Source organism: Labrus bergylta, chromosome 9, assembly GCF_963930695.1.
Source record: "Labrus bergylta chromosome 9, fLabBer1.1, whole genome shotgun sequence".
In the NCBI taxonomy this organism is placed as follows: domain Eukaryota; kingdom Metazoa; phylum Chordata; class Actinopteri; order Labriformes; family Labridae; genus Labrus; species Labrus bergylta.
In genome coordinates this window covers 5,563,075-5,585,304 of record NC_089203.1, presented here as the reverse complement: position 1 = coordinate 5,585,304, position 22,230 = coordinate 5,563,075, and the positions used below count along the sequence as shown (strand labels likewise).

The 22,230-nt window shown below is 41.1% G+C and overlaps 2 protein-coding genes across 3 annotated transcripts; both read left to right on the top strand.

The window, feature by feature from the left end:
* Nucleotides 1–7,174: 7,174 nt before the first annotated feature.
* LOC114920131 (uncharacterized) lies at nucleotides 7,175–12,382 on the top strand. Its single transcript, XM_029276580.2, has 2 exons — nucleotides 7,175–7,346; nucleotides 8,244–12,382. The coding sequence occupies exons 1-2, from the start codon at nucleotides 7,312–7,314 to the stop codon at nucleotides 9,043–9,045; spliced, it is 837 nt and encodes a 278-aa protein (XP_029132413.1). The 5' UTR covers nucleotides 7,175–7,311; the 3' UTR covers nucleotides 9,046–12,382.
* A 2,369-nt stretch (nucleotides 12,383–14,751) lies between these two features.
* On the top strand, nucleotides 14,752–22,205 carry lpar4 (lysophosphatidic acid receptor 4). Of its 2 annotated transcripts, none has more exons than XM_065958870.1 (3): nucleotides 14,752–15,070; nucleotides 17,398–18,180; nucleotides 18,298–22,205. In XM_065958870.1, the coding sequence occupies exons 2-3, from the start codon at nucleotides 17,605–17,607 to the stop codon at nucleotides 18,784–18,786; spliced, it is 1,065 nt and encodes a 354-aa protein (XP_065814942.1). In that variant the 5' UTR covers nucleotides 14,752–15,070; nucleotides 17,398–17,604; the 3' UTR covers nucleotides 18,787–22,205. The 2 variants fall into 2 exon arrangements, with proteins under 2 accessions (XP_065814942.1, XP_020485379.1); XM_020629723.3 differs by having other exon boundaries at nucleotides 14,752–15,099.
* Nucleotides 22,206–22,230: the final 25 nt, after the last annotated feature.

Here is a 22,230-nt window from a genome sequence, read left to right as displayed (position 1 = left end):
TTATGACAAAGCCATACTCTTAAGATAACTATAATTACTGCATGGCCAGACATGTTGATTCATATTACAGGATGTGTCATTAATGACACACCCTTGTTAAGTAATTTGTTCAGTGGAACCGAAATGTATAACCAAGAACCAGTTCTGTGACCTGAGACCAGAAGGTATCAGGTTTCAGGGAAAGCACATAAAGAAGTCAACCAGCCCTGAGCCCTCTAAGCTGATGATGGAAGACTTCTTTTATTTTCTCGGCATTTCCTATGTATGTTGCTAATGAGCGTGATTTACAGTTAGTTGATGGAGTGCGGATACTGCAGTGGAAATGGGCCGGCTTAGATTTGCAGATTTGAAAGGCTTGTGGTAAAAGGGCAGTATAATTTATCTATAACTCATTTAGTGGTTAGACAGACACAAAGTCAAACTTTTAACTCTTGCATTCTGGAGCTGTGTGCAACAACACCACTTATGATCAGACAATGATATCTCTATAAGCTTTGATAGTTTATAAAGTGCACCACATCAGAGCGCTCTTGTGGTTTCTGAGTAAACTCTTTGGAGTAGCCTGGAGACACAGTACAAAACTTAAGCTTTTTAGAAATGATTATTGATTGGATGAAGATACTCTCAACAATAAGGGAAATTAAGAGGTCATAAAAAATGCAAAAAAAAGTTTTTAACACGTTAACCAAGACTTTATAAAACCACATATGAGCTGCATATTAATAAATAAAAAGATGTCAAGATCAAAGCTTCAAATTTGACCTGTCTGCATTGTAGGTGGTAGAATAACAAATGGTGGCTGAGTTGAGTGCAGCTTCCTGTGCTGTTTGGGATTATTATCGCAGTGATCTGCAAAATTCAATAATGTGGGCGGGAAGTTAAAGTGCTTCATACATTAAGTACATCCTCCCGAGATCCATTATATGACAGTATCTGAGACAACAATCTTCTCTTTGTATTGTTTCTGTTCACTTATTTTCAGGACGTTTGCTGCTTCATTAAAAAAGTTAGCCAAAGTGAATGAAAAACAAAGCTGCTTTTTTAAATATTTGTGTGTTTTCATGGTAACACAACTATAAGTCAGTGGTAGTTGCACTTTTCGAATCGATGACACACAAGAAAAATATCTCCTATAACTACAGGACCATGACTTTTCCTAAATGTGTCTCTATTTTATTCTAGCATTGTTATTTTATCAAAAACACAAAACACAAAAAAGTTTAGAGTATTTCTACCTTGAAAGTCCATAGCAGTCATATTGACTGCATGCATTATAGCCAGTGTATCATTTCAGTATTCGCCACTTTTTCCCGCTCTTGAAGGTAGAGGTGGGTGATATGGGAAAAATATCATATCACAATTTTTTTGGGGCAAAATCACGATCACGATTTTTTTCATACTGTTCTTTAGACAAATTTGTAAGTTGCTGACCAGTTCAACCAAACTTATTTCCCTGTATAATGTTTTTAAATGCACAAAAACTGTGCTGACAAGTTTAATCTATTTGAAAAACATCTTTGTAGGAGGTCTGGAGGTCTCTCACCCAGAACATCTTTAGCAACAGAAATGTCTTTCCCTCAATTTGATCAATATTTATGCACAATTTGAAGGTTTTCCTCACCACTTTGAAATGATGATTTCGTTATGTGTCCTCTTTTTATGTTCATCAGGAACATTTTCACGCAGTGATGCATTCATTTAAAAACATGTAGACTTCGAGTTCTTGTGTTTCTGTTCTATTTTAGCCCTGCAGACGTCCTCCAGCTGGAGCTTCATACAGGCTCTGCAGCCTTTGTTGTTTTTAGTCATTGGACTAACTTTAGTTTAGTTTATATATATAATCAAACATAATACACAATGTGTTCATTCTGTGACACATGCTCAAAGTAAGTTTTATTGACAGAAGAGTTTAATTCATAGAGGGGGCGGGACTTTGTTGATTGACAGACAGACAGTCACCATGGTTACTCACTATCACCTGCCTGCTGCTTTGTAACATCATTTAGCCTAATCCCTATAAATTCTGTTATCACAACAGGTGAGCTTCGGGTGGAGAGGATGATAGTAACTTTTAAAAACTGAGAGAGCAGGAAACACCGACAGTAACATTTTAAACACCGGGGTTATATCTCCACTGACTGTCTGAGCTGCGCCCTGTCTGTCTCTGACTGTTGACGTCTCTCCGTGTCGCTATCTGAGATGTAGGCTAATCTTAAATGTGCACATTATGCAGATAAGTTAACAGTTGATCACAGCGTGTCAGTTTGGGAAAATATCACAACAGTTGCATATAACTGGGATGGAGTTGTTTTTGCGGACTTTACTTTTAAGTTTCGTTTTCACCGCTGCGGAGCAAAAAAGGAGGAGACGCGTCTGTGTCGGAGCGTAAACTGCAGCATGATAGAATAAACACATTAGTCCGGTTCTACGATCTCCCTGCTTTGGCAGATCGTCAGCAAGTTAAAATCCTTCACGATCTAAGATCGTTATATCGCCCACCACTACTTGAAGGTGCGCATCGCTCTTGCCTAGCAACTATTGTTTATAACGCTCGAGGCAAGGAGGAAAGAAAGCTTACCCGCCTAAAACCATATAGAAAGAATAGAAGACATTTAAATTAATCAACATTGAAAAGGCAGAATAGAGTAAATTAGGATCTGATTTAGAACAGAATAGAACAAAATGTCAGAAAGGAGGAGGATTGCTGCCACAGAGGCTTTAGCCATGCTCCAGAGCCTTGATGAGGCAGAGTCTGATGGAGGCGCAGGTTCGGATACGGAAAGTGATGTCTCCTGGTCTCTCGAAACTTCATCTGACACTGGCTCTGAGATTGAACGTGAGAATGATACAGAGATCATTCCCATTCGCAAAAAACACCGGCTGCTGTTCCCGTGGTTGTCGATAAACTATTAAAATTTCTAATTCATTAGAATTTAATGTTTGTGTCCTGAAGTTTATTATAACTTTCACAACATTACAGATCCATTTATTCTTAATGTGATATTGATTATTGAAATGATATACAAATAATTCGTAAACAGTCAAAATGACCGCTATGGCCTTTCTAGTAGTGATAGAATGCCGGTCGTTCAAGTGTTAATAGACTTGATGGTCGGTCAGTGTTGAAGATATTAGAACAAATCTCTGATGTGAATGGGACTGACAAAATAGTCAGTCTTTTATACTGTTGAACTCAAGTGTTTTTAGTTTCGTGAGATACCTGGAAAACTTGGAAAATGATTCATATTTCTACTGTATAACACTATTGACCCTAGCAACCTCTATCGTCAACAGCTTCCTCTCCACAGGATGCTTCCCGACCAATTTGAAACATGCAGTGGTTCAGCCTCTTCTCAAAAAACCTAACTTAGACCCTAACATTTGATCAGATTTTAGACCCATCTCCAAACTCCCATTACTATCCAAAATCCTGGAAAGAGTAATCTACCAACAAATTAATCAATTTATTAGCATTAATCAAATATATCAAATAAACAGCCCTTTTAAAAGTTCTTCCACAACCTACCTCATCACCAGGCTTAAAGACTGGGTTGGGATCCAGGGGCAAGCTCTGAACATGCTCAAATCATACTTGGAAAACAGAAGTTTTAAAGTATGCCTTGGTAATGTATTGCGTCCCCCTCGGCCGCCCTCACCTGTGGGGTACCTCAGGGCTCAGTTTTATTGCCTTTGTTGTTTTCCTTATACATGCTGCCACTGGGTGCCCTTATAAGGAGGCACGGTTTATCCTTACACTTCTTTGCGGATGACACGCAAATATATTTGATAATGATCTCAAAAGCATTAACCCACACTCCCTGCAATCACTACTAGACAACTTCAAAGAAATCAAACTAGAACTTGTTTTTAAGGCACTGATTGGTCTAGTCCCCTCTTATTTAACAGAACTTTTAACCCCTTACACCCCATCACGTTCACTTAGGTCCTCTGAGCAGTCACTCCTTGTCGTCCCTCAAGCTCAGTGGAAACTCAGGGACCACTGTGCCATCTCAGTGGCAGGCCCCCGTCTGTGAAATCACCCGCCTCCCCCCAACAGAGAAATTAACTCTTTAAATTCATTCAAATCAAAACTCAAAACTCACCTTTTTGCCCTGGGCCTTTGAAACAAGTTGAAACAAATGTAATATATTTAGCCTAGGTATGTATGCATGTAGTATGTGTATGTATGTATGTGTGTGTGCATGTGTACGGGTTGTTTGTGTCGTTTTTATGCACTTTGGTCAGCTATACAAATAAACTTGACTTGATTATATCAGCTTCTCTGGACCACCTCCTGTCCACCGCCTCCTATAACCCCTCTAGATGTCTGCTCTCACAGCAGAGCTTTCAGTCATGTAGCCCCTTCTCTGTGGTGTCACTTAACAGTTTGTGTCCCAGAGGCACACGTCCTCTACTTCTAGGAATAAAATGTTTCTTACGGTTAAAGATATATATGGTGTGAGCTAACACAGCCTCTAGAACTTGTTGGACCAGTAGCGTCTCATCCTCTCTCTCCATCTGTATGCACTCATGTCCCTAGAATAATAGTACAGAGTATCTTTCCAGAAATTTCTGTTGTACCCTGGATAGTTAAAAGGGAACATTGTGCAGTACGATCATTGAAGCATCTAAGGGAGGAAACGACTGATAGCAGGTTTGTATCTGGGACACCAGACACAAAAAGACTACTGGCAGACTCTTCTTGTTATCATGATCACAGCGTTTTTGATGACCAGGGTGATTCCCTCGCCTCAACTGATTTTTGTTTTGATCTGCCTCACATTAAGGCTGGTGGGAAAATGACTAAAACCACACTCACCAGCACAGTTATTGGTGATGGGGAATATAACGATGTTTTAATGGAATACATTCTGCATTTCTTAAATCTCACATTAGTATTGAAGAACACGTCCCTTTTAAATTAAAAGAGGAAGGAAGCAGATATAATGATTATAAATCCAATGATTTTGGCTCAAAGTTTTGATGTTTGTTCAGCCTTGAGGAGCATTGCCAGCTGGTTTACTGTGTAATGGAGCCCATGAAGAATAGCTGAGCTCTCTGGTGCAGCTAATGGTGATCCTAACAAATAAACAGTAATGTTTACCAGCTTATCGTGTAAGACAGCTGATATAGTTTCAGGGCAGATTTAGAGCACCTCTCTGCAGCAGCTGGACAATAAGTTTAATGAAAGAGGGAGAGTTTAAAACTCTCATCAAAGCAAATGTAATATAACGCAGTTACTTCAACTTGAAAGTGCTTTTTTCTTTGACTTGAACTTTAGCGTGTCACCCATAACGATGGCAGATCATAAAGCTCTTAGACACTGACCGCCTGCTTGCTTGAACACGTGTAAAAAATGTGTTTACTTGATTCAGTCTCCTGCATATTTGAGCTGGGTCCAGCCTTTGAATGCACTCCTTTCATGGAAGTGAGATCTGCTGTTTGTCTTGAGCTGAACACACATCAACGACCCCTGTGTGAGTGGTAACATGTATTTCACATTTTGATAGACACATTCCTGGAGATGAGATAAAGAAAAGCTTCCTAAAGTCTTATGATCTGCTGACTTTCAGATTCATTGTTACTCAAATGCAGAGATGGTGTTTGCACTGCAGACCAGGATGTTTATATGGGTCACTTTATCTTTGAAATGTATTGTACACCTCACAAAGTAGAGCTCCGATCACATCTGAGGAAAAAAAAAAACGCTTTAACAACACAAAGCAGTTGTGTGGTTTCTTCGCTGCTGACATTGTGTATGCAGAGAGTGTGTGCTCGGTGGAAGATATATACAGTAGATTAGAATATCACCTTTTTGTTGATTTAACAAAAACTTTATAAAGAATTGAAGTCTCAGCTCGTTTAGTTTTGCTCCTCCCTCTGCATGGAACTTTCTCAAAAAGTATAAGTATAAATCTTTAAAGGAAGTAGCTTGGCAACTGTTTTGTACCTGCCCTCATGAAGGCTTGTATGGCTGAAACATGTTGGCATGTTTTCATGTATTTGTAGCCATGACGAATTAAACCGAAGAGCACCAGAGGAACTAATTATTTTCTATTAACTATTTTTGAAACATTTTTCAACACCCATGCAGCACTTCATGCATCTGCCTTTTGACTTAGCTTCAGGATTTGTTTAGTTAACCTTATCCAGCTAAGATGCAACAAAAATAGCTGAGTGTGTGCATACACGCACACACACACACGCGCACACACACACACGCACACACACCCACACCCACACACACCCACACACGCACACACACACACACACACACACACACACACACACACACACACACACACACACATGACCTCACTTTATAAGCTTTCTGAAGCTGCTGAGAAACACAGTTTGTTTCGTTTAGATGATGAGTAAAAGGCCGCTCTGATCCTTTCAGCAGATGAATGAAGTCATCTGTGTTTGCTGTTTTCAGTGCATTAGTAATTTGTGGCATCATGGGCTTATTCATTTTTGAAAAGCATTTTTCCTTCACACACACACACCCACACACACTCACACACACAGCATAACTTATGTTGTTAGATTTGGCAAATAAATTCAGACTGAAGCTCTCAAATACTAACACTGACATGATGTGTGATACACACACTTACTCACATCTGGCCTGTTAAACCCCATCACTTGTGTGTAATGTGCACCAAACACAAACAAAAAAACACCTGCTCGCAGTCATGGATCAGAGGAGAGCAGCAGTTCACTTTAGCAATGCTAATGGTAGAGCCGAGGTGAAGTGGAGTGATTAGTCATATTGTTTGTTTCACCCCACCTGCCCTAAAACAACGCTCTAAATTATTGTGTGGGTTGTCATTATATTATGTTGAAACATCAACATAAATAATTTGATCAATAGAAAGTAGTCCATGAAACACTCCCTGTATTTATAGTATGCTTAAAAGCTTTCAGAATCAATTGTACTTCATAAAGTGAATGTTTCTTCTCCTGCAGTTTCATGAGCCTGATCTGAATGTTTAAAGTATCTCTTTTTACAACACCTTCTCTCCCATACAAGGAACCTTTGGCTGTGAGCTGCATGGAAAAACACATCCATACAGGTTTACACTGATGGCACTGATGCAAGCAAAGCCTTCAGGCACAGATCCTACACCAACATGAGTCAGATGCAGTCTGGCTCTCCTCCAGATGAGACATTATGACATCTGAAGCACCCAGCATTGATAAAGACAAGGGTAGAAGGGGCTTCTGACACATTCTGTCTTTCAGCCTCTTAGAGAAGAGAGCTGGCATGGGAGACACTTTAATCTGCCCACATCCAGGTGAGACAGGACGATGACTTCCAATCTTAACGTCATGCTCATACAGAGGTGAGTCCCATATCAACAATATTCTTTTTTTTTTTTAAAGATAGTTGGTGTGCTCATTAAATCAGAAACTGACCTGGAAGTTTTAGTTTTTAAGAAACCTTTGACATATTTTAAAAACTCAACTCAACAAAATAATAAGAGTGAAATTAAAAATCAACAAAATAAAAATCATGTTGCCTGTTTAATATATACATTCTTCTTTTAAAGATGTTTTTTAAGGCTTCGATGGCTTTATTTGATCGGACAGTGGAGCCGCAGGTCGGACTTGAACCTGAGCTGCCCCACATGGAGGACAGCCTCTGTATATGCGGCGCAACCTAACTGTTAGGCCATCAGCCCCTCAAGATACATTATCTGTGATTTACAGTCACAAGCCATAAACTGAATTATAGTGCTAAAGTGTCAACTGTAAAGTAATGAGATGTCTTCATCCTTGATTTACCTTCAGTGGAAGTGCCTGCCACTCGAGTGCTTTTCAGTAGAAGTTGGGTTGGGTAAGATTAGGTTAGGTTCAGTCATGTTTAATGTTGACCTGTAATACTGAGGAATTTACTCTTGGATGTTTGCTTGTCTGGGCCTCTGCCTGCATAACACAGTGTCATAGTCATAACAGGAGAAAGGTTTATAGAGGATTCATCAGACAAAAGATAAACTACCTCTGTGTGTTTATTTCCCTGTGTGTGTGTGTGTGTGTGTGTGTGTGTGTGTATGTGTGTGTGTGTGTGTGTGTGTGTGTATGTGGTGCGTGCGTGTGTGTGTGTGTGTGTGTGTGTGTGTGTGTGTGTGTGTGTGTGTGTGTGTGTGTGTGTGTGTGTGTGTGTGTGTGTGTGTGTTTAGTAAACCATCCAGTCAAGAGGATGACCTTGAGCTAACTTTTGTGTGTTGATCTCGCTGCAGATTAAAACAAGTTTTTCACACTGTTTGGAGGATAAGTTCCTGCTGCTGGCCTGGTTCGGTCACAGAAGGAGGACTGTCGGCCTCTAAAGAATGGTTGAGGCGGTTCATACTTTTGAAGCTGGTGACTGTGCTGCTGTTTCCTGGTGCTCAGGGTGCACAGCTCTCCCTGCTGGTGGGCTGTGTTTTCAGCCTGCAGGCCCTGTTGCTGCTCCACTCCCCTCACATCTCCACAAAGCCCTCCACTGTGCTTCTGGGTCAACTGGCTCTTGCAGACGGTCTCGTGCTGCTGAACTGGCTGCTTCATCTGGGAGCGACACTGGCCTGGTGGATTGAGGAGGCGGGCTCTGAGATGAAGATGGGCTTCATGAAAACGGGGGGATCGGCCCTGTGGAGGGAGGCTGTGAGTGTGCTCTGTCAGCAGCTGCTTGATGCTCACCACCTGGCCTCTCTGCTCCTGCTGGGGCTGCTGGGATTGGAGGCCACACTGGTGTCACGCTGGCCTCAGCAGACTCGGAGATTCAGGACTTCTCACTGTGCTCAGCTCAGCTGCAGCCTGGTCTGGGTTCTTGTACTCTTAGAACTGCTGGTATTGCTCCACTCAAAGGTTTTGCAGGACTCCAGAACTCAGACGGACCTCTCACCACTAGAAAACTCTCAGACTTTCTCTCTTGGCAGCTGGCCTTTCATATCCCTCCCACCTTTCTCATCCTGCCTGCGGAGGACATTATGGCTGCTGAACTTATGGCTGCATTATGTTTTCCTTTGCGGGAAACAACAGAAGAGAAGGAGCTCCTTCCATTAAAACCTAATCTATTCTCTATCCCTTCAAATGTATAATTTATTTTATTTATGTAATAAATCTGCCTATGTGGTTGTAGTTTTATTTACTCTGTAGCACAAGCAGAAAACAGAGGCAGAAGAAAAAAAGGACAAAAGGATGAAAAAGCTAACATTAGCCATGGCAGCTTTAGTTAAGTCATAAAACATCAACTAAGACTACGAGAAAAACCACTGAGATAACAACTCATGTTATAGTGCTGTAAAAGATTGTGCTGTTCCTGCTTCTCCTTCTCAAAAGCCATTCAAGGAGATGTATCATCAGTTACAAGAAACCCACCTAACATGAATTTAGAGTGCATTTAAAAAAATAAATGTAGTGAAAACATGTTATATGATTTATGTGTTATTCCTCCCTCCATTTACAAACATGTGTCAGTAAACTGATCCTTAAAACCTTAATGTCTTTGGACATGTAGAGAGAACCCACCCATGGACATGGAGAACACTCAAACTCCATATAGAGAGGACCTGTACCGACGGGGGATTTGAACCAGGAACCTCCTCCTCTGTTGAGGCTACAGCGCTGACCAATACACCACCGTGCAAGATATCTACTGCACACTCATGTATGAGTCGCTCTAACACTGCCCTCAAAAGTTTGATCTGGCGGCTGGCCCAAGTTAAAAGGTTGAAATAATATATATCTGTTGTCAAGAGGGGTTGAGATCGCTTTACTGCCCACTCAAGGTCAGATCCCAATTGAATGTTTCTGGAAAAAAAAGGTTGCAGAATCACAACAAACTATTAGAGTTGTATTCCAGTTTCCTCTAAAACATCTCATACTAATGCTTAACCATGTATTTTGTTTGTTCAGCTCTTGCTGAGCTGTTTTCATTTCTGCAGCTTGTTATTTGTCATGCAGAAAAGCTGATATGTAGTAGCGAGGATGACTGGAACATAACTTTTTTTTATCTTCTTACCCGGTTACTAAGCTAGCTACTGTTTTGATGATGCACACATAGTGGAGAAGCATAAGACGAATGCCACCAGCACGCAGGGCTTGAAGGCAGCAAGTGGTTTCAGTTCAGATATCTGCCACCACAATCATCACTACACAAATTTGTCTCTGAGGATTTGAAAGATCAAAGACGCACATCCTGTGTGTAAGCAGTTTTTTATATGGGGTCTGTGCCATAAAGAGAAGTATAGGTTTCTTACTACTGAGAAAAGATTCTGCTTTGATGCTGACACTCAGGACAAGAACAAAAGTCCTAATATGATTCAAATGAATGTAGGCTAATCTAATGTGAGATATGTCCAGTAGAGGGAAGCAAAACCCTTATCACCAAACTGAAGTCACTAGTAATGCTTCTTTAGTGTGTGTGTGTTTGTGTTGCTACAACTTCAAGTGCTCCTGGAACTAATCAATTAATGTTGGAGCCCGAGTAACAACAGGGTGCAGAGGACTGAGGAATACTGCTGGCAGCTTATTTCCCATGATGCTTTCTGTTTGGCAGCTTTAACTCTACACAGTGTACACAGGGCTCTGAGGCTGTCAGTCACAATTAAACTATGTAGGTGGGCTGTCAGATACTGCTTGTTCTTTTCAGAAAGTCAAGGTTCTTTTGTGCAGGGCAGGAGTTGAAGGACCAGAGGAGGGGACCCTGTCATGTGACAACCAGGTACTGAATCTACATATTGTTGGTTTTCTACAAAGAGACACGTCTTCCTTGACCAATGAATCTACACCAAGAGAAATTTGTAATTGAAACATTTGAGTGGATGAGAGGAAGTCCTTTTTTGCTTCATCAACATGTTTTTTAACCATGAATGAAACACTGTCCATATGTTAGCCAATCATTAACATACTGTACAGAGTGTCCCTTTCCTTTCACTTGAAGTTCTAGTCTGCCTTTAGACTGTGTAAATATACCAATGTTTGAATGCACTGATGAAAGGACTGTCAGTAATCATGTTTGCAGATGATAGATGACTGTTTATTTGTATTACATACTGTGTTATTCCTGTTTAGTAAATGCCCTTTAGAACAGATGTTTTGGTCCCTTATGGCTGAAAAAGTGTAACGATTAAAAATGTTGTTTCTGTTCAATTCAAATGTCCGTAGGTGAGCCATGATGACACTGAGTCAGCACAAGGATACCAGCTGTTATGGTATAGCATCCAGTCATTTCATCATCAGAAAGTTGGTAACACAGTTCTCAGTTTCAGTGTAGCGTTGAAACCACAAACACAGCCAGATGTCCAAGAGTAATAATAGACAAAACCTGTGCAGTAATTTAAGCTTTCACATAAAGGTACTTACAAATAAAGCATTTCAGTTTAAGAATATAAATAAAAATCGTATACAGAAAGGTTCTTACCGTGAGAGTTGAGATCTTCAGACTGAGTTCATGTTTGTTGTCTGATCTCACAATAAGTTAAGGTCTGCTCCAAAATTGAATCCATTAAATCAACACAAGATTTTTCTGATACAGCCATTTATTGTCAAACTGGGATCCTTTATTCAAATCTTGTTTTGGCATTTCATTTTGTTCTATTGTTCATTTGTTTTTTAAAGTCTTCACCATTTAAGATGCTAAGACTATATACTGTTTAAAAATACTGTCTAAGATGTATTTCCTCCAAAATACAGGTCTGATTTTGAGAACTTTTAAATGCATTAGAAGTTCCTGTACCAATAAACTTGCCTAGCCAAGAAGGCCATCTTTGGAAATGAGCTGATTAAATCTTTGACTTTTTCCTTAATGTACCCTGAAGCAGGAACAGCAGCCTGTTCTATTTAAGATAGAAATAGCTGGCTGTGTCTGCACAGGCTGGGGTCAGTCTGGTCAGCCTGTCTGTCTTGTCTCTCTAGAGAACAAGGGCTCACCCATGACTGCTCATGCTGCACCTATCAGTGCTGTGGGATAAACAGCCGCAGTTCAAGCCTCGGACGTAGTTGCAGGAAGTCTAAGGTTTCCCTCTGTGGCCTCAGCCTGCGGCATTGATCCGGGTTCTGCTGAGCTGGTCTCTAACAAGTCAGAGCTAAACGCTGGCCCACAGGGGCTAAGGTCACATATAGACATAGACACATACACACGAAGGACATCCCACTGCAGCCATGTTAATATCAGTCCATAAAGCCTATAAAGCTCCAGACTGTGTTGTACTGCCTCGCTGCCTTTGTCAGGCCCTGTAGTCAGGGCCGAGGTATGTATAGCACGACGGGGCTGCCCCAACTCTCCTGGAGCCAATGAATGAGAGGATGGACGGAGGCAAAGGGAGGAGAGCAAAGGAAATACACTCATCATTGCTTTAAAGGAGAGCAGGACAGAGGGGTCGAGAGAGACAGAGAGGAGATGGAGGGAGGGAGAGAGAGAGGAGATGGAGGGAGGGAGAGAGGGAGAAGGAGGGAAGCAGTAATGGGGTCTTTGTTCTGGTTGGTGTGACTCACAAAGGCTTGTCCAAGCCAGCACAACTTAGTTACCGTTACCAAACATAGAGAATACGAAGGGAGGAGTGTGTGTGTGTGTGTGTGTGTGTGTGTGTGTGTGTGTGTGTGTGTGTGTGTGTTCAAGGACTGTAGGATTTTTCTGCAACCAAATCAATCCTAACATGGTTTCAGTTTGTGCTATCATAGATTTTCAGACGCAGCTTTTCCTTCACTTTAAATCATTTTGTTTCTTTGTCCAGGTTGTTGTTTTTTCACTGTCAGTACATCACAACCAACACAGTCAAGTTGATCAATCAACTTGACTGTGTTGGTTACATAATAATAAAAAAAAAGTAATGGAACATTACTCTTATGAAGCATCCACAGTTGATTCGCTAGTAGTTTTAATATATCATTATTTGCAGAAAGAGCCAATAAACTCCTAAAATTGGTAAAGCATTTCCTTGTTGTTATGATGTCTATTTCATTGTGAATTTCAAGAGTGAAGAAAATATAGCTCTTATTTTATAGAGATAAAGATCCATCATGATCCAAAAATGATCAAAAAGTCAGTTTGTCCTACATCAAATAGTTTGGCCAAGTGTAAAAAATAACATTTTCATAAATCTGGGATCTGTTTTTTTGTTTAATAGTAATTAGCTTGGTATGCTAGCATGCTCACAGACTAATCCAAAACAGGAAACAGGATATGATCATGTATATAAGCATACTATCATTTGGATGTAAGCATTTAACTAAATCCAGCCATGTGTTGAAGTAGTCTGTCATAAAGCTGTTAACATATCTGAGAGACAAACTGTTGCTCACACATGACTGTGTTTGAAGCCGGAGACATCTTTAACTAAACAAATCTCAAGAATCTTTAAACCAAGTTTGACAAACACTAAAAGTTGTAAACTTTGTGAACACAAGACGATGGTTTGGATTAGCAAAGCAACAATGAAATCTTTAATCATCAGGACGCGACCTGATGTTAAACTGAACTTGAACTGTGACCATTGTTGTGCAGTGGTGAAGTATAAGGCTACTACTCAACATGATGTAACTGGATCTTTATAGGAGATTAAATAAAAATATTGTGCCATTTTATGATAGGCTATATAATGTGACCCACCAAGAGCGTGATTGTTCTTCTTTTTATTCATGCTGCCAAAATGAAGCCTTCTCTAAATAATGTGAAACTCTGTAGAAGATAAGAAAACCCTTCACTCGCCAACTTTTGAAGCAATTTAAGCAAAGTGAATACTAGAACAATGTTATGAAACATCATCAAGGAAACTATTTGTACTCATACTTATACATTTGCACTTTAACACCGAAATCAAGGGGCTAAAGACATGTACTACTGTGTGTGTGTGTGTGTGTGTGTGTGTGTGTGTGTGTGTGTGTTTTCAGCTTACACAGTAAGCAGGATGTCCTGTCCTCCCTGCTGCTATTGTAGAGTGGTTAGCCTGCCAGACGCTCCCCCCAAAGACCACTTCCCTTCCATCAAGGGCCTCTCTCTCTCTCTCTCTCTCTCTCTCTGTCGCTCATACACCCACATAGCCCCATGCCAGCCCAAACACAATGGGAACCTATCCAACAACTCCCTGTCACCTGTCTAAAAATAACTCTTTTGGGAGCCTCAGACATGAAGATTATATTGTAACAATGGTGTGGCAGTACTTTCATCAGCCGAAATAGCCCGGCTGTTATTTTGAGGTACGAAACATCACCATTACCAGTATTGTTGGATAACAGTGAGACCCAAAAAATCTCCCCCCTTGGAATACACTTCAATTGTAATGTCCTTTTCTATCATCATATAGGTTAAAGATTATATATAGTTTTTACATATGGCCATATTATTGTTTGAAGGACAGTCTTTTTGAAAGCAGGGTTGTATTTTGATGTAGACAAATCCTTTATTTCAATTAAAATCATTTTAATTTGACAAATGAAATTCCTCATTCAAATTTATGAAGCCCCCAAGGGTCAGCTTTTACACTACAAAAGGCATGTTATACAAATTTAAAGTAACAAAATGTGTCTTTTAAACAAACAAAAAAAGAAAACAGCTACCAGTTATTTTATTTTGTTTCCATTTACTTGTTTGTAGGCTGTATGTTTATGTCAAGTTGTGAGTCTTAATATGAATGTTCATGAACACTGTAGCTGGTCGTTTACTGTATAATATAGAGGTAAATGTATGTTGTTTGATAACATGGTACATATGAGAGACACTCAAGCACCCCCCTCCCCTTCTCTCTCTGTCCTTCCCTCTTTCCCCACAATACCCTATTTACACCCCCCCTCATGCCCCTCCATCGAGTCCAGCCGCGGTGCTATTGTCTCGTTTCCTGTGACCGTGCGAGCAACTCTCCACTAACAAGCCTGCAGTGGCTGTGATGAGGTCCCACTTCCAGCAGGCGAAGCGAGTCGTCAGGACTAATTGAAGAACTCAGAGCCGCAGGAGCCGTAGAAGAAGTGTCTTCTTCGTAGAACTGGCAAAGTCACAGCGAGGGAGAGAGGAGCTTTCTGGGGGGAAAAGTATGGAGTTTTTCTTTTGACAGCTGCGCCGGTGCCAGACTGACAAACATCAGGGATCGGGGAGGTGAGCTGTCACCATCCATTCAACTGCCAGTAAGTTTACTGTGCTTTGTCCTCAGTCAGTAACATCATTGTGTAGTGTCGACAAAAACACGTTTTTTTTTCTTAAGTTTGACAAAACTTTCCAGAAGCACAAATTTTTACATTAAAGAATAAATGATGTGTGTAGTTACTGACTAAATAAATGATGTGTCCTGAGCATAAAGGTGTCAGTTAGGTTAAATAACAGTGTGCTAACCACCTCCCAACATCCCACAAACACTACACTTATTGAGGAAGTGATGCTGTAGGCTACTTTTCACATGTACCTTCACTATGTGTGTTTGGAGAAACAAAAAAACAACAACAGCAGCTGCCATAACTAATCCACTACAATATACATCTGACAGTATGGCCTCAAGTATTGGGTGCTCATTAGATCAAAATTCTACAAGCACTTTTTATTTCTTTACAATGTCAACAAAATTGGAGACCTTTAGTTAAAGAAAACAAAGAATTTACAATCAAAACATTTTAATTGATTTAATAGTTTGGTCTAAAATAATTCCAAATAGTGAGCAGTTCATCTTGTTTTTAAATTTTCAAACAGAATAGTTATAACAACTGACTGAAATGTAAATATATTACTATTACAACCATGAAAGAAGTAAATATTACAAATGTTAAATGCTGAAACAAGTGAATTATAATGATTGCACAATGATGCGACAACTAATTGTGATGAAGCACAGCTCTAATAAAGAAAGACTGAACTTTGTAAGACCTATAAGAATTATTTTGTGGGCTTAAATGTATTGTTTTCTTAATATTGAATCCTAACGTAACCTGAGCCGTTCAGTGAAGATGTACCTTCTTCCTCCTATGAGAGAAAGTAACAGCTGGATGTGAGTTGAGCACGAACTTGATCCTTTCAGATCAGCAGGTCCCGGAGGCTTGTTTCTGTCACAGTCACGGACAACTGCGGGGGGAAGCCCTTTAACTGTGCAGCTGTCTATGACCTGTACATGAGAACCATACACACACAAATACACACGTCTGAAATCCTTCTAGGAAAGGACTTCTAGAAAACTGCAGCACGCGTCAATGTGTCTCTGCTACAGGTCCAGAGTAGAGACAGATCTGGTTTCTTTCAAATATAAACTCTATGGCGGCCATATGCAATTTTCTATAGACTGCAGAAACAACATCAGCTGAATATGAAGCCGGCACTGTCAGAGGTCCTGGGACTGAGCCACAAAACACAGAACCCTAGTGCGTGTGCGTGTGCGTGTGCGTGTGTGTGTGCGTGTGTGTGTGCGTGTGTGTGTGTGTGTGTGTGTGTGTGTGTGTGTGTGTGTGTTTACATGTGTGTGAGTGTGTGCGTGTGTGTGGACTGGCACTTGTAAGTGTTTGCCTGCTTGTGTATGCACGTGTGGACGTTTTTGCATATATGTAAGTGTGTGTTTGGTGCAGGCGGGTACAGTGATGGCATTGTAAGGGCCGATGGAGGCTTTCTGGGAGGCGTGTGAAAACCCAGTTAAGATGTCACACTGCAGCTGGCACAGGACAGCGCTGATGGACTGCTTACACACACAGTCTTTCCTTTGTGTATGTGTGTGTGTGTGTGTGTGTGTGTGTGTGTGTGTGGTGAAAACACTGAGTGAATCTTGTCCAGAGACACTCAGAGTTTTTACACGCCATGTGCCAGCAGCAGACCACCTCGCTGCTGCTTTAGCTCTGTTGCATAACACCAGATAAGGTTGATTCAGCTGGTTAGATCCGGTGCTGAAGTGTGCAAGATTTGAACTCTAATGAAGTTGCTGGATTTTGGAATTAAGAAAGATTTGTCAAAAATGAATACAGAAGAGCCTGTTATGTTCTGGTTTAATCTTTGATAGAGGTTATGCTCCTGGATCCTTCATTATCACAGAGCAACTAGAAAGTGTCTTCCTGTGATGCCTCTCCCCATGGGAACACAACACTTTTAACATTACAGCTTAATTTTTTAATACATCATTAGATTGACTGACTGCATCTGCAATATCTTTTTGCAGGGAACAATTTCAGACAATGTACTGTGAGAAAGTGTTTGCACCAGCTGAGGTTTTCAGCTCCAGTTTGGGTTCAGACTTAGAAACTTTACTGTACTGTTATGCGTTTTGAAAATTGTAAATCCAAGTCACACATTTAAAATATATTTTTTAAACACTGTCTATGGTTTTGGTGTAATGGCTAATGGCGCACAGGTTCCATATGCTCCATCTTATGGAGAACTGAAGTTGTTTGTTTCTCCTTGGCTTGAAGCTTTTATAGTGAGGAAGTGACCATGTGCATTTCCTTTTCTCTTCACAGGATGACTGACCAGCCCTGCAGCCGTGCATCCTGACTGCCTCTGCCTCAGTGTGTGAGTCTAAATGTCCACAATGACTCGGAGGGGACTTGAATGGTGGATCCCCTGCTGACACCTCAGACCAGATTTCGTCCTCGACTGCCTCCTTTCCCCAACGGCTTTGGTGTGCTCATTTTCTCTGGAGCTCCCTCCTTGTTGAATCTGTCACCATGGCTAGCCTGGTGCTCAACGAGACCGGAATGGAGGATTGTGGAATTGACGACTCCTTCAAGTACAACTTGTACTCAGTCGTTTACAGTGTGGTCTTTGTCTTAGGACTGATCACCAACTGTGCCGCCCTCTTTGTGTTCTGCTTCCGGATGAAGATGAGCAATGAGACCACAATGTTTATGACTAATTTAGCTTTATCAGATTTAGTGTTTGTTTTTACGCTGCCATTCAAAGTCTTCTACAATGTGAACCGCCATTGGCCCTTTGGAGACGGACTGTGTAAGGTCTCGGGAACGGCCTTCATCACCAACATCTATGGCAGCATGCTCTTCCTCACCTGCATCAGCGTCGACCGCTTTCTGGCCATAGTTTACCCCTTCCGCTCCCGCTCCATTCGTAATCGCAGAAATGCAGCGCTGGTGTGCGCCGCTGTGTGGCTTACCATTGTGGGAGGAGGAATATCGGTGACCTTCTTCTCCACCATTAACAGCACAAACAGAGCCACCACATGCTTCGAGGGCTTCTCCAAGAGCACCTGGAAGACCTACCTGTCCAAAATTACCATCTTCATTGAGGTGAGTAGGTAGAGCTACATCCACACTATATGTAAATTTTTTAATTAATCTAACCTATTACAAAGCCCTGACGCCTTTGAGTTCCATAAAGTTTTATCATGCTTATTTATTTTCCAGATTGTGGGCTTCCTTATCCCTCTCCTGGCCAACTTGGTGTGTTCCTCGCTTGTTCTGCGGACTCTGCGTCGTCCTGTTACTGTCGGGCATGGCTGTGACAGTAAAAGACGCGTACTACGGATGATTCTGGTCCATCTGGCCATCTTCATCATCTGCTTTGTTCCATATAACTCCATCCTCTTCCTGTATGCGCTGGTGCGGACCCAGGCCCTGGCTAGCTGTGCTATAGAACGCTTTGCGCGAACTCTTTACCCGATCACTCTTTGCCTGGCCAGCCTCAACTGCTGCCTGGACCCAGTGGTCTACTACTTTACCTCGGAGAGTTTCCAGAAAAGCTTGACCATGGGAGGCAAAGGGCCTGGCTCTCGACCGGAGAGTATCCCCCGCAGTGACACTGAAACCCAGGACACAGTAAACACCCTCACCAGAGACACAGACACTCTGGCCAGTAATGGAAAAGACTCAAAGACAGCAGAGAGTCAGCTCTGACTCAGCAGGGAAGAAGGAAGGTGAAGAGGAACATGTTGGGTTTGACAGGAGCCCTGAATTGGAAAAAAAAATTAAGCAATCAGCTGTTTGGTCCTGGAAGTGACAAACACATAACTCAACAGATTAGTTAAGTCCTGAGGTTAAGTCCTGAGGTATGGCCTGGGCTTTACGGATTAATCCACCACTGGAGACCACAGGAATGTATCTGTGTGTGTGTGTGTGGTTTTTTTATATGAGAGAGAGAACACTTCATGGACCAGAGACTGAGCCATATATTGACCAGAGACATGCAGAGCCTCTAAAAGAGACTCGGACCCTTCATCACTCAGGCTTAACACTACAAATACTCACAGGAGCACTGGATTGTGGATAAGATGGAGATTTCTGTCTACGCCGGTGAAATATGTTATTTAGTACTTTTGTAACACATTGAGCCCATAGTTGTATTGTTATAAAGTTCATCTGTTCACAGTTTATTGTATCACTTAAAACATTCATGTTTGACACCCTTAAGTGTGAGGAGACTTATTGTTATTATAACAAGAGCGTTGAGCTGCTGGGTTTAATGTGTCTCATGCTGAAGTTTGAGGCCATTAAACGTCTGTTTTGAAATCCTTACATGGCTGCATTGACTATTTCTGCCCCTGGTCGAGTGTTTCTTATTCATTTAAATATGTTTTGAACTGGCACATTTTTATTTCACCTTTATATTCTAGGAGATTAAACTATTATTTTACAAGAGAAACCTGGCCAAGGTAGCGGCTATACACAATCACGACATATTAGAAAAACTACTCGTCAAAATGACTGTAGATTTGAACTCATGGAGGAGGTTTTCTACTCTTGGTTCTGCTATTTATTAGCGCGTTCTTGCTGGAGGAGCAGAGGGCCACTGATCCAGTAGAGGACATTGGCCTGTGTGCTGTGTCACAGGCCAAATGCTTATTATGACTGGAGCAATGGTCCATTGTTTGCTTGTGAATGAGCTCTCTCTGTCTTAATCTGGCCTTAGACTGCAGATCTGCTCAAAGTCTCTTACACTCAGCAATGTGCACACACTCCAAAGTACGAGTGAACACTGCTTACTGAATTCCCCCAAATCATATTGTTACACTGCACGAAATGCGAAACAGCAGTGTCAGTAGTCAGCAGATCCAGGTGTTTGCTTCGTTTGACACCTATATATTTTTCTACATTTTGGGAATATATTTATTGAGTAGGTCATGAGCATGCCATCAGGACGAAAACTCTGATCAAACAGGACCCCAGTGAGGATTAAGGCACATCACAACAACATGTAAATCTGCAAAATCTGTGCAAAAACAAATCGGGATGGCCAGTAAGAAAAACTCTGTTTTCCCATCTTGTTTGTACTTGATGAACTTCAACATGCACATGTGCGCTGTTCTCTACAGCAGAGAGCTAAAGGGTCCAAAACGAGGGAAGCTTTTGTAACCTCTAAGCCTTTTTGTACAATCCATAATTATTTAATTTAACCTTCACTCTGTCGGAGTGTAACCTGAATTGCAAAAGACCAATTGTTTGCAGACAGTTATTAAACAGAAGTGCATGGCAACAAATGTATTAACTTTAAGTCAAAATGCATGGAGAACCCTTAAAAGTAAATCAAAGAAAACATGGAAAGAAGCACAGATAACCATTTTGACCATTTAATGTTGGCAACTCTGTGACTATTTCCAGCCTTTGACCGTGGTAGTGCACTGTCCATAAGTGTGTGGTCTATTACTGCTTGTATATTATAGGCTGCTGCTGGAGAGGGGAACTATCAAAACTATCGTTTTGGGTCTGGAACAAATATGTTCGTACAAGCTGTTTATCTGTTCTTTCATAATGTCATGCAAAGTAAGAGATGCATGGCTGTAAAACAAACCTCATTTCCTGCTGCATGGTTACTTGTATGTACGATGAGGGAGAAATTTAATCGTACATAGCCATTCTGGAAGAGTGATTAATGTAATTCGGTGCACCCAGCAGCCGAGAGACAACAGTAGATGGATTCAGGGATTTGGGGTCAAGGGTCTCAGAGAGGAGGTTTAATAAGACAATACTGTAGAGCAGGAAATAAGAGGAGTGGGAGTGTAGAAAACATGCAAGAGACGGCTGTCGTCTGTTGAGTGGATCATGTCAAGAATGTGTCGACATATTGCAACAGAAGGCACTTGACCCTTAAAACGTGGTCTTTAAAAAAGCAATCTGCCTTCTTAGCAGGAAGACAGACTGCATACTGCAGATCAGTAAACCGTGAATATTGGCCTACACTGACCTCTGGTGGTCAGAAGTTTGCACAAATAGTTTAGCCAAAACACAAGAAGAGGCTCCAGTGACTATTATCTATAACGTGCTATATACTTAGTGTTGGGGCTCTACATTGACCTTTGTTTGAGGTGAAACCACGCTGTAGCAGCACAGGAGGTTACACCAGCCCTGCCTACCATGCCTTGCTTAGCCAGAATTCTATTCATACCCTTTCAGTTTCATGAGTGTGACTTGATGTTCTCACAGGGGTGTGAAACTAACAGGATGGAGAAAAGATCATATTGAATCATATTGCTGCACTGGGACCTTCCAGTTTAGAGGCATATTACATATTTATTTGAAAGACTTATCTACTGAAAAGATTAACAATAACTTAAAGAGGACATATTATGAAAAATCCACTTCTTCAGTGTTTGTTAACATATATTTAGGTAACCTGAGTGTCTACTGACCCACAAAATATTAAATAAACCCATCCAGTCCATTGTTTGTGGTCTGCATAAGTCTTAAAAGACAGAGAAAAATTATTCGTTTCAAATGTGCTCTCCTTGTGATGTCACAATGGGATTCTGGTAAAAATCCCCTCCCCTGGTATCTCCACCCATAAACTCCATCCCCAGCCTAGAGCAAAACTTTTGCGCAGGTCTGCCATTTTTATTCTCGCTAGTGAAGGGGTGATGTCTACCTGGAAAACTCAGGGGGGGGTTCATTAAATTTAAAGAGACACACAGACACACCAAAACGGAGCGTTCTGAGAGAGCTGGTTTATACAGGGTCACTAACCTCCTCTGGTGCTTGATTCATGTTATATTTTGACCAAAGCTCAGCACAGATGTTTCATTTAGACCACAGGGGACTGTTTGAAAAGGTGGAAAAAGTGGTATAATATGTCCTCTTTAAAACAGGAAGTGTAGCATCAGACAGTGGAAGCAGGTGAACACTTGTATTTTTGTCACAACTCCAAACACAGCAAGAGCAAATTAGGACAACATTTATATACTTTACAGTATGGAAGTGCTGGTGTATACAATCTGCCTGTAAACGCTGAATAAGTCACCTTTAGACATCTGCAAGTTAGACTAGAGGATCTCCCATATTTCTGTGTCTGTCTTTCTTCTATTAAATTCATGTATTTACTTCTAGGTGCTGTGCATTTGTTTTCTTAAC

Bases quoted from the DNA above. Each gene is read 5' to 3' on its own strand.
- LOC114920131 (XM_029276580.2), top strand. From the start codon at position 7,312: ATGACTTCCAATCTTAACGTCATGCTCATACAGAG. The intron at 7,347-8,243 runs GTGAGTCCCATA...ATCTCGCTGCAG, and splicing joins AACGTCATGCTCATACAGAG to ATTAAAACAAGTTTTTCACA.
- lpar4 (XM_065958870.1), top strand. From the start codon at position 17,605: ATGGCTAGCCTGGTGCTCAACGAGACCGGAATGGAGGATTGTGGAATT. The intron at 18,181-18,297 runs GTGAGTAGGTAG...TTTATTTTCCAG, and splicing joins AAATTACCATCTTCATTGAG to ATTGTGGGCTTCCTTATCCC.